The sequence below is a fragment of the Piliocolobus tephrosceles genome, chromosome 13, assembly GCF_002776525.5.
Source record: "Piliocolobus tephrosceles isolate RC106 chromosome 13, ASM277652v3, whole genome shotgun sequence".
In the NCBI taxonomy this organism is placed as follows: Eukaryota; Metazoa; Chordata; class Mammalia; order Primates; family Cercopithecidae; genus Piliocolobus; species Piliocolobus tephrosceles.
In genome coordinates this window covers 29,398,245-29,413,367 of record NC_045446.1, presented here as the reverse complement: position 1 = coordinate 29,413,367, position 15,123 = coordinate 29,398,245, and the positions used below count along the sequence as shown (strand labels likewise).

Here is a 15,123-nt window from a genome sequence, read left to right as displayed (position 1 = left end):
ATGAAGAAACTGTAAATCAAAAGGGCTCACAACGAAGTAGAGCAGAATAAAAACCATTTATTCTAGGCATTAGAGATATAGCAGTAAACCAAAGCTTACATGATTTCTGCTCTCGCTGGGGCTTACATTCTAGTTGGAGGAGACAAACACTATTATATGTCAGATGATGAAAGTGCTGAGGAGAAACAGAAAGGATAAGGGGACAAAGTAACGAGGCGTGCTCTTTCAAAAGTGAAGCAAGGGAAGCCCCTCTGACAAGGCGATAATTTAGATATGGCCTGAGAAAACAGGGGGAGTGAGCCACATAGGTATGTGGTGAAAGTGCGTTCCACACAGAGGGACCAGCAAACACCAAGGCTGTGAATAGAGGATTGCATTAACCCAAGATATGGTGCTGAGGGTGGAGTGTGCCTAGAGTGGAGAGAGCAGGAGATAAGATTTAAATAACAGTGGGAGAGCATGAGGGGGAACCCAAGTACATGAGGCCTTGTTGGACATGGTGAGGACTAGGGATTTTATTATGGGTGAGAAGGAAGCCTTTGGAGGGTTTTGAACAAATAACTGATGTGATCGACTTACACTTTAGAAAGGAAAAGGAGAGGCTGCCCTGGGAGCTGTGTAGAATACGGCCTGTGGAGAGGCAAGGGAGGAGACGATGAGCTCCCCTGGGAGGCTTTAGAAGATGACTGTGGCTTGGACAAATGTAGTAGCAAATGGAGCTAGGGTGAAGTGGAGATTTGGGTTATGTTTCAGAAGTAGAGCCAACAGGATTTGCTGATGGATTGGATATGGGGTGTGAGAAAAAGGAACAAGCATTTTGGCCCAAGCAATGGGAGAAATGAGTTTTCCATGTACTAAGATTGGGAAAACTGGGAGGGGTATAGCTTTGGGGTGAGGAATCTAGAGTTTGGTTTTAGAAATGTTAAATTTGAGGAGCCTAACAGATATTCCAGTGGAGGTGGCAGGAAGGCAGGTGAACATATGAGCCTGCAGTTCAGTGAAGGTGATGTAAACCTAGCTGCCTTTACAGAACCCAGGCTTCCTGCCTTCCTGCCTAGCACTATTTTTCATCATGCCTCCTTTCTGTAATGAGGCTATTTTCTGGGATCACTGCTTGTTAACAGACTGTATTTAAAGTACATTTATAATTAACTTGTTTTTATTTCTTGAAAAATACATTAATAAGGAGGGTTCCATGGTGTAATGGTTAGCACTCTGGATTCTGCAAAATACATCAATACAGAACTTAAAAAGCATGCCTTTTCAGCATTATCTAATTATTCATATAACTTTTCTCTTTTGATGAAATATTTTGAATTATATTAATGATTTAATTATTAATTGACTATTGTGATTAATATCATTAACTGTGAATCATTTTTGCACTCCTTAAATAAATCTCTAATAGGCATAAGCTATTTGTTAATATTTCATTGGATAATTTTTGTATCTAGAGTCCTAAGTAGTGGTAATTTAAATTTTGTGCCAACATTATCAGACCTTTTTCCCCTAATCATTGGCTTCATTCAATGAATTTGGATTATTTCTTCTTTTCTTTCCTCTGTATTCATTTCAATATTATAAAATTTTTTATATTTTCTAGTTTCATAGAATTCACCAGTAAAAATATCTGAACCTGCTTCTATTTTGAGGAGGGGATCTTGGCAGCTTTCCCTTTATTTTTTTTCCCGCCATAATTACTGATCTGTTTTAATTTTCAGCTTTTTAAAAAAATCAATTTTAAAAGCTAATATTTTCCCAGAAAATCATTCATTTAATTTAGATTCCCAAACTTATTAGCCTAGAGTAATTTAAATTTGTTTCTTATAATTATTTTAACATCCTCAATGCCTGGGGTTATTGTGAACTCTCACTTCTATTACGTATTTATATTCTTAGTTTATATTGTTTTGTTATATATTTTTCCTTCATTTCCTTAGATTCGTTTTGGTTAGAAAACTTGAATGTGTAATTCATTTTAATTTTTTTTAATAAGGTTTAACATAGTTGTTTTGTTTTGTTTTTTTGTGAGCAGCAGCAAGATTTATAGTGAAGAGGGAAAGAACAAAGCTTCCACAGCATGGAAGGGGACCCGAGCGGGTTGCCATAAGATAATAGATTTTTAATACAACTTTGACCATGTCCCATAAGTCTTCTTTACATTTTGTAATTAAATTCATTTGCCAGATATTCTTCATTCATGAGAGTTTTGTTTAGTTTCTCTTTTACTTTAGCGTTGTCTAAGAAGAATTTCAAATCTTCTGAGGGGTTGGGACTTTATTCTTTTAACATAGTGATATTGCTGAATGAATGAAGGAACTAAGTCTTGAAAGATGGAAAAATGGAAGAGCAATTGAAAAGCAATGTGAAGGTAGCCTTGAAATGGAAATGAGCGTAGCATGACAGTGGAAAATCCATCTCAGGGGAGTGGTCACAAGTAAAATGGGAATAGAGTGGAATCAAATTGTGTATTGCCATGCTTAAATGACACGCCAGGAGGCCTGGATCTTTTTCTTTAAAAAGCAAATAATTTTTGAGAACAGAAATTCATTTCCAGTTTCTGTTTTTCAGCATCATTTTCACCTGTAATACAGGGCAACATTATTAATAGACAGGGTTTCCAGACATTTTGTCATTTGATGAAATCTCTTTTAAATAGGGAAGTAAATTATTGAGGGCCTGCTGATACATATCCCAGAGCTGGGCTAGAAAGTAAGAAATAATATGATCTAATATCGTTACCCTTTTCCCCTCTCCTCCTCACCTCAAGATCATGTTCGTTATCATATGAGGTAGGAAGTACAACAGACATTAAATAACTTCTAGCAATCAGGAAAGAAAGCCCTTTTTTCCCCACTAGGATATAAAGAGATCAAAGCATGTACCTCATCAGAATTTCCTCAAACTTCCTTCAAAAAGGTAGTATGTTTAATTATTCTTGGCAGACATAAAAGATTATTGACACAGAACTCCAAACCATTTTTTCAAACCAAATTTTTATTTATTTCCTCTTATCTAGCTATGTTCACTTTGGAAAATGCACAATAATTTTATTTTTCTGTAGCTGCCTTGGTCTAAAGCCGCTTTTTTAGTAAGATTTTTTTTTTTTTTTTCTATTTCTAGCAAATGCCAGATGTTAATGTAAGCTGGGATGGAGAGGGCCCAAAGCAACTGCCGTTTATTGACATTTCAGTGGCTGTGGCAACAGATAAAGGCTTACTTACACCAATCATAAAAGATGCTGCCGCTAAGGGTATCCAGGAAATTGCTGACTCTGTAAAGGTATGTCTTAAGAAAGAGTGTGCTTTCAAAATGTTAGCATATACTTTTAGATAATTACTTTCTGATAAAGTCTTGACGTAATCTAGTCAGACTGTGATTTTTTTGTATATGGGGAGAGTTATTTCATCAAGTGATTGTCACATATCTATAGGTTTTTAAAGTTTTTATCCAAGTATGACCCATTGTAAGAAAATTTAATATTCAAAAATTAAGAGATAACATGTAAATAAATTAGGGAACAATTTCATGCTAAAGACAAACTTTATTTTCCAAAGTCCAGAATTCAACCCTAAAGATGCTATATCAGGTAGGTTTTAAAGTTGAAGTTAAGCTGAAACTATATTTCTATGGAAGTGGTAATATACCTCAATATTAATAACATTTTATTCTTAAAGTATATTTACTTCTCTAAAACTGAGACCATTAAAAGAACTTAGTGGCCATGCACAGTGGCTCACACCTGTAATGCCAGCACTTTGGGAGGCTGAGGTGGGTGGATCACGAGGTCAGGAGACTGAGACCGACCTGGCCAACGTGGTGTAACCCCATCTCTACTAAAAATACGAAAATTAACTGAGTGTGGTGGCACGTGCCTGTAATCCCAGCTACTTGGGAGGCTGAGGTACAAGAATCACTTGAACCCAGGAGGCAGAGGTTGCAGTGAGCCGAGATTGCGCCACTGTATTCCAGCTTGGCAACAGAATGAGACTCCATCTCAAAAAAAAAAAAAAAAAAGTGGACTTAGTGTTCCAGATGCAAAGTTACTTTATTTTTTCAGGATTTCTTGAAAAGCAATTTTTGTAACTCCAATGTGTAGGAATCTTATTTCACCAAAAAATAGCACATCGAATAGGCAAGAACACAGGCAGTAGGGCAGCTTTGACAGCCTCAGTAATTTCCAAGGGTATTTTTTGACAGAAGTATAACAAGTCTTAAAGTGATTGCATCGAAAATTTCTGATTCATTTGGGTAAGTGATTCTCTTTCCATTTGCCAAGGACCTGTTGTATGTATCGTGGTAGAACAATTTAGAAGGTAAGATTTCTTTGGAGAGCTGACAGTACATAAATGTGTAGACCTTCTTGCTCAAAAGAAATAAGTACAAGTTAATCTGATTTTAAAAGCATACCCATAAGTACTGAGTTTACTTGGAATTTTAGAGGTAGATATCATTAAAGTGAACCTACTAGAATCAATATTTTTAGGTCTTTCTTCACTCCTCTTTGAAAAGATTTGCAGAAAGTGTTTGTATAGATAAAAATGGAATTGTTAATTGAAAAATGAGGCTGCACATGGTGGCTTATGCCTGTAATCCCAGCACTTTGGGAGGCTGAGGCAAGCAGATCACTTGCAGGAATTGAAGACCAACCTGGCCAACATGGTGAAACCCCATCTCTACTAAAAATATAAAAATTAGCTGGGCATAGTGGCACATACCTATTATCTCAACTACTCGGGTGGCTGAAGCACAAGAATTGCTTGAACCTGGGAGGCAAAGGTTGCAGCGAAGCTGAGATCGTGCCATTGCACTCCAGCCTGGATGACAGGGCAAGATGCTGTATCTCTAAAAAAAAAAAGAGAAAGAAAGAAAAAAGAAAGATAGCATTAATTTGGTCAATTCAAAAGTCAAAGTAATAGGGATTGGTTTGCTGAGATATAGTATGTTCTTTATATTTATCAAGGGTTTTCAGCAACAATGAGAATACTTGTGTCTGTGTTTTGTAAAGGTTAAATGAGATTAAGTGTTGAAACAACCTGTAAAATAAAAAGTACTATTATAATTTTATGGAACTTTACTGTGCAGCTAGAATTTTCTTATTTTTATATATATTAAATTTAAAAAAATAACCATTATAGGAAGATTTCCTTGATTCTGAGCAATTTACCAATTTTACTACTATAATACATAACTCTTAAGTAGTTATGTTAGCTCTCTCTATTCCTTGCATCCTGAAGACTCTAAGTTTAAGAGGTAAGGAGGCAGTCTCACCAGCCTCTCAGTTGGGTCTCACAGCAATGGGAAGGGCAGTCATAACCCTTTGGAGTGTAATGGTCTCTGGCGGGCCTTAAGCATTTCCTGTAACTCGCAGCAGGGACTCAGGGTTTGCTGAGCTCTGGCTGCCCTGTTTGCTTCTCATTCTACCTGCTTCTCTTTCCCACTCTGCTCTTTTCACTCTTGTTCTTAGTGATGCCAGGCACTGGGCTAAGCGCTTCATTTAATCCTATTAACCCAGTCCAATTGGAACCTTAATTTCTCCATGAAATTGAGGAGATGGAGTTTTGGCAACTTTGATAAATTTGCCCAAGGCAGTACAGCTAGAAAGCAGTGGCAGTGAGGACTAGTTAACCCAGGCAGTTTGATTCTAGAGCCACTACTTAATGATCTGTTATACCACCTCTCTCCTTGCTTTTACTGTTTACCTTTCTTTTTTTCTATCTAATCATTCACTTCTTTACCTCTCCTTTGTCTTTTTCTCCCTCAAAGTTACCAAAAAGGAGGGTTTGATTTGGTCCCCAAGTAGTACTTTCTTGTATGAAGTACTCTAGCTGGGCAGGTCTCTCATGCCAGGCCAATGTGTCACATGGTACAGAGCATAACAGCCAGATGCATGTAATCACTTTGGTTGTACTCAGAAAAAATAAGGGGACATTGAGACCTCTCATGAGAAACAGGTGCCTTGCATGGCCTATTTAGCGTATTAGTTCTCTAGTTTACGTGAGAGAGAAAGAGAAAGAAAGTGTGTGTGTGTGTGTGCGCGCGCGCGTGTGTGTGTGTGTGTAAGAGAGAGAGATCTGAGCTCCTGCAAAATTAGTTTTTTGTTGAAATGGCTTATCTTGTAAGCATGACTATTTTAAATACTTAAATCTTGGGTTGTTTAAATGGTGGCTTAAAAACTAAGTATTTTAGATAGGCTCCATAGAGATATGTTCATTTAGCTGCTGTGTACGAATAGGCGTTAAAAATATGTATGCACCAAGTAGAAACCCTAAGTGTATGTGTGTGTTTGTGTATGTGTGTGTGTGTGTTCTTCACATCCGATGTAGATTTTGACTCAATTCCAAGTTAAGCAAGATTATATTGAATTCAACTTTGCAAAAAAAACAGCATCTGTCTGAGTGTCCAAGTATAGTAGTGAGTCATCTTTGGTAATAAATGCATTTTCTGTCCTGTGCTTTAGTGTTGTTATATTTTACCCCATCCCCCAAAAAGGGTAGACAGTAAATGTTCCATTTATGGAATAGTGCCATTTTATACAGTTTGAGTCTTGTCAATATTTCTACATCAAGCTTTGTACCATGGCTTATTAAAAAGTTTTATGTATTAAAAAGTTTATGTTTTTAAAAAGTTTATGAATGTTTATGTATTTAAACAGATAAAACTTAGAATGATTTTAATTCCAGGGTAAAATCTGCTCTGACCAGAGACAAATATATGAGTAATTCATATATGAATGTAGTATTTGTAATTCTCTTGTTTAAAGACATGCAAGTTCTAGAAGTATTTGTACAGTTTAACAGTTTTAACAACTCTAACAATAATAGCACCTGGCATACTTTGTATGCTGTAAGCCTTTTATATATATTAATCCTCTTTAAAACTACCCTGTCAAGTACAAGATAATAATTTGATATGGTTGATGAAGCAACTGATGGGGAAAAAAAAGAGAAGTTAAATAATTTGCCCCAAATCTTATTAAGTGATGTAGCCAGCATCTGAACCCAATCAGACTGTAGACTAGAGCCTGCTCCCAACCACTCAGCTTTGCTGCTTCTCTCACACTAGTTACATAACTGCTGTATGACTATAGTGGTCAGGTTATCAGCCTTCTAGAATCAGTAATGTTTTCTCTAAAAAAAAAAAAAAAAAATACTTGAGAAGCAGCTCCTGAACTTTCAGAGATGAACAAGAAGAATAGCTAAGGACTCAACAGTTATACCAAATGCACCATAATTAGTTGATTCACCAGGTAGAGGAAAGGAGTACAATCATTGGTTTTCTGTGTCTGTAAGACCAATCTTTTGGTTTGGAATTTGAGATATTGTAGTTCTGTCTTATCCAAGGTTTCACTTTGCATGGTTTCAGTTACCCGTGGTCAACCACAGTTGAAAATAGGTGAGTACTGTACAAGGTATTTTGAGAGAGACCACATTCACGTGATTTTTACATTGTTATAATTGTTCTGTTTTATTATTAGTCATTGTTAATCTCTTACTGTGCTTAATTTTTAAATTAAACTTTATCATAAGTATGTATGTGTAGGAAAAAAAGTACAGTCATGCATCACAGCAGGGATACATTCTGAGAAATGCATGGTTAGGCACTTTTGTCATTGTGTGAACACCGTAGAGTATACTTACACAAACCTAGATGGGATAGCCTACTACACGCCTAGGCTTTGTATGGTACAAACCTGCAATACAACCGATTACTGTACTGAATAGTATAAGGAAATAGTGCTACAATGGTACGTATTTGTGTGATAGGAATTTTTCAACTCCATTGTAATCTTAATGGGACCACTGTCATATATGTCTGTCATTGACTTAAGTGTCCTTAGCACATGACTGTAGGTGTAGAGTTCAGTATTATCTGCCATTTCAGGCACCTACTGTGGGTCTTTGAAATATCCCCCACAGATAAGGGGGAACTTCTGTATGCACCTGGGAGAAAAAAAAAGAAAGAAGAGACCTGAGTCACTCTGGAGAGTACTCTGCCAAAGAAGCAGTGAAGATTCCCTGAGGAATGTGAGGTTGTGGTCTTAGCAAGTAGGTAGTGGATAAGAGAACCTGCAGCAAAGAGACCAAGGCTCTCTACCTGGTGAGGCAGGAGCAGACTTTTTGAGAAGACTGTGGGATCATAGACAGGTTGAGCTCTGGATTCTCACTAAGGCACATACTATCCAGTACACACATCCCTCTGATCGTCACTTGGCTGGCTGTTTTTCATCATTGGTTTCTCAGTTCAGTTGCTAATGTCTTAGGCCTTCTGCAGCTTCCATAGCTGAAATAGTTTCCTAACACTCTTTATCTCATTACCCTGTTTTATTGTCTTCATATGGTTTATTAGTCTTTGAAATTACCTTGTTTATTTATTTGTTCACCCTTCTGTGTTCCCTACTGTCTGATGTTCACTGTCCATTGCCATTTATCTAATTCTAGAAGAGTGCTTGGGATACAGTAGTTGGTTGGTGAATTTATTTTAAAACAAATTTCAGTAAAACCTGTTTCATTGAAATTAATTTTTCAAGAGTTTGTGGCTCTGCAGATTCATCCATGAACCCCAGGTGAAGAACACCTGTACTATGCATTTACTTCTTGACCCTCAGTAATCCCAAGGATGCCAGTGTGGGGGCTGTAGGCATACTGCAGCCAAGTTCAAGTTGGTATTCCTTGAATAAAGTAATGTAGTAACACACCTTGGATCCCATGTTATTCTTAATTCTTCATTACTTATAACAGTATTAAAAGGCAGAGGCAAAGTTTACCTTATAAGTACCCAGTAAATTTTTTTGAATGAATTAGCAAGGCATTTGATGTATTATAGAAATACTTAGTGGTCATTTTTTATTCTTTCAGCTGGATGCTTCAGGTAACATGTACTTTGATTTTGAGTCCACATTGTCAGGGGATCCCAGTGATAATTACAAATTTATAAAACCAACAATCCTTCTCAGACTCCATACCTATTTCAGACTCTTACTCAAGTTCACTGACAGGGATTTCCTGTTGATATATTTAGGATCTACAGAGTTTTTGTTTTTAGTATGTGTGCTTGCAATCTAGTTATTAGAATGAATTTTTTTCATTTGTTGCAGTGTGGTAATTCATCAGGATAATGCTGAGATCATCTGCCTTTAGAAAATGCCTTTCAAAGTTCATATATGTGTCTTTTCAAATCATGTGAACAGTTACATTGCTTAAGGGAGGAAAAATGCATTTGTAGATTGTTCTCTCTCCTGTTATTCCAATAACTGTATAAGTCAGAATTCATCTCATTTTTTGCAAACAGCATACACCTGTAATTTTTTCCATTGGCAGTACGTTGCAGTAATGTGTTTTTGGATTTTTGATATTTTTAAAGACTTTTAATTTTAAAAAATTAAATCATCTATGAGTTAAAGTTATCAACAGTGATTGTAATAGTGCCTATGTTGCCTATGCAATACAAAATATTAAGTAAACTCCACATTTATTTTATCTACCCAAATGACAGTGACCTAATTTTTCTGTATCCTTCCTCTTAAAGTAATTCATTATGAAGTTTTTATATATGATGACTCAACCTCTGTTCCCTTGCTTTTAAGCACTGAAAATTAAAAATTAACAGAAATGTGGTTAATTCCAAGTACAAGTGAGAGGAAAATTTAACTAATGTGTCATCTGTCTTGTCTTCTCTAAGGTTTTTAGAAATCAGTATGATCAAGAGTGATAAGAATCAAGTACGTCCTTATATTCCTTGTGGCAGTATAAATTGGACTAGCGTATTCAGAAAGTGATTCTGTCGTAGAATCAGGAACCAAAAGAAGTCTATTCTCTAGGGCACTATAATTCCACTTCTGAAAATTTACCTGAAATAATTCAGAAGAAACCGTGAACCAAATTATAACACTGGGAAATAACCAAGTAAATTAGGCAGATTCATTCTTTAGGAACAAACATTAAAAAATCATTTCTGAAGGCTGACAACACAGAAGATACATATAATACTGAACAATTAAATATAAAATTTATTTTTTATAATCATTGTGTGGGGTTGAGATTGTGGATAAAGATGAAGCAAACTCTGAAAAATAAAAACGGAATGTTGGTTGTGGTATTGTGGGTATGCTACTTTGGTTGCCATTGGATAATTTATTTAAAACACACTAGATTGGCCAGGAATGGTGGCTAATATCTGTAATCCCAGCACTTTGGGAGGCCGAGGCAGGTGGATCCCTTGAGGTCAGGAGTTGGAGACCAGCCTGACCAACATGGTGAAACCCCATCTCTCCTAAAAATACAAAAAATCAGCCGGGCGTGGTAGTGGGTGCCTGAAATCCCAGCTACTCAGGAGACTGAGGCAAGAGAATTGCTTGAACCTGGGAGATGGAGATTGCAGTAGGCCATAATCATGCCACTGCACTCCAGCCAGGGCAGCGGAGTGAGACTCCTTCTCAAAAAAAAAAACCAAACAAACAAAAAACAAAACAACAACAACAACAGAAACACTAGGTTGATGAGAATGTATTCTTGTATTTTTTTTCTTACAATAAAGTTTTATAGGCAAAATAGAAAATTTCATTGAGCATATAGGAAGCTCTAAAGCATTCTGCATAGTAATTGATGGTACACAGGGTAATTCCCATATTTGAAAAATTATTAAAGGAAGTAATTTTTCTAGAGTTTTGATTAACAGTTTTAGTTTCTTGAATTATCTGTGCTCTTGTTTGTTCTTATAATTAGAGAAAATTATTTTTATATAGGTAACATAAAATTAAATCCAGGCATATCAGAGAGGAGAGTGTATGACTTACAAATATTTCAAATGACAAGATCAACTGTGTACCATTTTGTTGGTTGTCCTGTTCTGTTTGTATTTTTCTCAGGCTCTATCAAAGAAAGCAAGAGATGGAAAATTGTTGCCTGAAGAATACCAAGGAGGATCTTTTAGGTAAAATTTAAACTCTTAACTATCCATAGCATCAAACAGATAGATGTAAGACTTATAAAGACCCCGTCAGCCTTTCATTTATCTGAAATATTTTTTAAAATTTAAGCTAAAAATATTTAGGCGATAGAATATCTGGAAATATTCTTCAGACTAGTCAGGCTTTCATATTAAAACTAGCAGGAACCTATTAGTGTTGAACTAAACATTCATTGGACATTGACTAACATGGAATGATAAATATTATGTATTCTTTAGTATCTGAACCCCCAGTATTAATATCTGTGATATTATATTGCTATGTGAAGCAACCACTTATTTGTTATTATTGCAGTATATAATATTCTATTGTATAAATATACCAGAATTCGTTTTACTGTTGATGGGCATTTGTGTTGCTTCCAGTTCGGTGCTATTACAAATTATGGTGCTATGAACTTGCTTATTGGTGTCTTATGGTGAATATATGTACATTTTTTGTTGTATAGACCTAAAAGTAGAATTCCTAAGTTAGAAGTTTTAGCAGATACTGCCAAACAATTTTCCAAATGGTTATACAAATTTACACCTCCACCAACAGTCCTGAGAATTCCCGTTGCTCCACATTCTTGCCAGTGTTTAATAATGTTAGGTTTTAAATTTTAACAATTATTGGGTATGTAGTGGTACTCTTTGTAGGGAAATGCAAATTAGTGATGTTGACTACTTTTCACTCATCAGCTATTTGGGTATCTGGTAATTCATGAGATAAAGTACCCATTGCAGTCTGGTGTTCATTTAAAAAATGATGTATAGTTCTTATTTCTGGATACACAGACCTTTGTAGGATATATATTGTCTCAAATAGCTTTCACACTCTGTGACTTGCCTTTGCGACTCTCTCAGTGATTTTTTTTAAGGAAAGGAAGTTCTGAAATTTAATGAATTCCTGTTTATCAGTATTTTTCTTTATAGTTGATACTGTTCGTTTTCTGTTAGGATTTTTTGCCTATCCCAGAGTCATGAAGTTACTCTTCTGTGTTATCTTCTAAAAGCATTTATGTTACTTTTCACATGTAGCTCACAATTCATCTGAAATTGGATTTTGTAAATAATGTGAAGTTTAAAGTTCTCTTTTTTCCCCACATGGATAGTAAATTTACACAGCATCATGTATTGAATACTGATTTCTCCTTTTTCATAGCATTGAAAAGGTGATTATATATGTGTTGGTCTGGTTCTGTGCTATTCTTTTCCACTGGCCTGTTTGTTGATCCTTTGTTTACTACCACCAAGCTACAACTCTTCATAGCTGGTAATGAAGGCTTCCAGTTTTATTCGCCCTCAAAATTGTCTTCTGGCTTTTCGTATTTCCAAATAAATTGTAAAATTGATTTGCCATTTTTCACACACACACACCCCTACCTTGCTGGAATTTTGATTGAGATTGCATTAAGTCTTTTGATGGTTTGAGAATTGACATTCTTACAATATTGAGTCTTCTAACCAGTGAATATGGTAGAAACCATTGTGTATTCCGTTCTTTGATTTCTTTCAGTTATGTTTCATAATTTCTGTGTAGAGGTCTTGTATATGTTTCATTTGATTTATTCTTTGGTATTTGTTTTTTGATACTGTTATAAATGATACTGTTTTAATTTTTTATTTTCTAATTATAGCAACTTATATACAGTCATGTGCCACTTTATGATGGGGATATGAGAAATGCATTGTTAGGAGTTTCATCATGCAAACATCATAGAGTGTACTTATGCAAACCTAAATGGTACAGTGTGTACACACTTTAGCTGTATGATATAGCCGTTTGCTCCTAGACTACAAACCTGTACAGCATGTTACTCTACTGAATACCATAAGCAGTTGTGACACAATGATGAGTATTTGAGTATCTAAACATTTTAAAAATTTACAGTAAAAATGTAAAAAGTAAAACATGGTACACCTGTTTAGGGCACTTACCATGAATGGAACTTGCAAGACTAGAAGTTGCTCTGGATGAATCAGTGAATGAGTGAAGGCTTAGGACATCACTATACACTACTGTAGACTTTATAAACACTGTACGCTTAGGCTGCACTAAATTTATTTTTAAAATAAAGTAATTGCTATATGATGTTATGACAGCTATGATGCCACTAGGCAATAGGAATTCCTCAGCTCCATTATAATCTTGTAAGACCATTGTAAGATCACCATTGGATATGTGATCTTTCATTATGTGGGACATGACTCTAGATATAAAATGGATTTTTATGTTGACTTTTTATCTGATGACTTAACTAAATTGTTAATTTTACTAGTTATCTGTAGAGTCTTATTTTTCCTATGTACACAATTTATTTGTGAATACTAAATTTTTCCTTTTTTCATTACTTAATATATTTTTTTCTTGCCTTACTACACTGCCTAGTAAAATATGTATAAAATATGTGCTTCGGGGAAAGGGGACTTTGATTAAGGACGTGCCTCCCTCAGAGCTTTTTCTTTCCCCCCTAGTATTTCCAACTTGGGGATGTTTGGCATCGACGAATTTACTGCAGTGATTAACCCTCCTCAGGCCTGCATTTTGGCGGTTGGGAGGTTCCGACCTGTGCTGAAGTTCACTGAGGATGAAGAGGGAAATGCCAAACTGCAGCAGCGCCAGCTCATAACAGTCACGATGTCAAGTGACAGTCGAGTGGTTGATGACGAACTGGCAACCAGGTTTCTTAAAAGTTTTAAAGCAAACCTAGAAAATCCTATCCGACTTGCCTAGTCCTCAAAGATAAGAAGTTGGTGTTCAGCTTAGTTGATTCAGTAGTTGTTACCAAGAAACATATGTTATAGGAAAACAACTTGGTATTTAAGTATGAAATGGATGAAATGTTTATTTATTTAAGATGAAAGCATTTGACCCAGGGTGTCTTCATCTTCAATTTGGGTTTATTGTTATAGAAATAAATGATGATAAACTCTAACTATTAAAGGAAAGAGAATATTTGGTTACTCAGATCCATTTTTAACCTCTGGTGCTGTATAAAGGGAATATTAAACTAGATGTAAATCAAAGTATATGTTTGGCTCATTTGAGCATTTTAGAATATTTGAGAATGTATAATACATGTAAAATAAAAAAACTATTAGAACTCTACCATAATTGTGTTGAAGGTAGAAGTGATCTTCAAAGAGATGACCATTAACTTAGCAGTGGGACCTCACTTTTACAAGCACTGCTCTAGATATACTTGAAGAATTTAATATGTACAGAAGTTTATTCTGGATAATAAATAGGATCACACTGTATTAGGGGTTATGGCAACATTATTGAATTTTTTATGTACATAAAGCCTTATGTTTAGGGTGGTTTCTATCTGTCTTGTTTTTCACTTGTGTAACACTGTGAACTTCTAAAGAGAGAGAATAAAAGAAGCATGAATGAAAAGAATGACATTTCAGAAAAATGGTTCAATGAAAATCTATAGCTAAAATATGTAAACCTTTCTAGGTAAACTGCTTGCCTTCATCTTGAGTCAGAATATATTTAAATAAATTGTGTTATCTCTTGCTAAACATTTTGTTAGTGTTTATTTAAAAAGAAAATGTTGTTTCTTAATGCATTTAAATCAGTTTTGTATTGTGCAGTAAAATGTGAGAAAATATGAACATTTCGATTATATTTTAAATGTTAAAACACAAAAATTCAGTAAACCTTGAAGTTGATTAGTAGTTTTTCTAGAACACCTTAAAAAGGACTCTACAGGAGGAAAGAAGGAATTTCAAATTAGTATGACATTAGGAAAGTAACTGATAGGAAATGTAAAACTTTGGAAAGAGAATACAAGACTTACGAAACCAAACAGATGAGAACTACTCTTTTTATTCCACTAATATGAAATTTTCACTAATTATTATAAAGTTTAGAAGAGCTTCTTCTCTCTTTTGGCAACTCTGCTATAACTGTCAAGATAACTGTATTTAAATTGGATGGTAATGAGTGATAATTTAACTTGTCACAGAAAGATTTATGTTAGTGTCGGCTGACAGGAATCACCAGAAGAAAGTCTATAGTACAAGTTGTGTGGTATGACATGATGAATTATAAACCCTAACAGAAGAGCCTTCTAAAATAATTAGCACCCTGGTGTATTAATTAAGAAAATGTTTAATCCAACTATCCAACTCAGTTTAACAAGCCATTTAAAAAAAATAGTCTTC

At 35.2% G+C, this 15,123-nt stretch overlaps 1 protein-coding gene across 2 annotated transcripts in view; it reads left to right on the top strand.

Moving 5' to 3' along the window:
• The window catches only part of PDHX (pyruvate dehydrogenase complex component X), a 74,083-nt gene extending 59,606 nt beyond the window's left edge, over positions 1-14,477 (top strand). The window contains exons 9-11 of one of the 2 annotated variants that reach the window (XM_023185496.3): positions 3,124-3,282; positions 10,868-10,932; positions 13,426-14,477. In XM_023185496.3, the coding sequence (XP_023041264.2) occupies positions 3,124-3,282; positions 10,868-10,932; positions 13,426-13,684 (483 nt within the window). In that variant the 3' untranslated portion in view covers positions 13,685-14,477. The remainder of the gene's footprint in view (positions 1-3,123; positions 3,283-10,867; positions 10,933-13,425) is intronic. The other variant, XM_023185497.2, reaches the window with a different exon arrangement.
• The last annotated feature ends 646 nt before the right edge of the window (positions 14,478-15,123 follow it).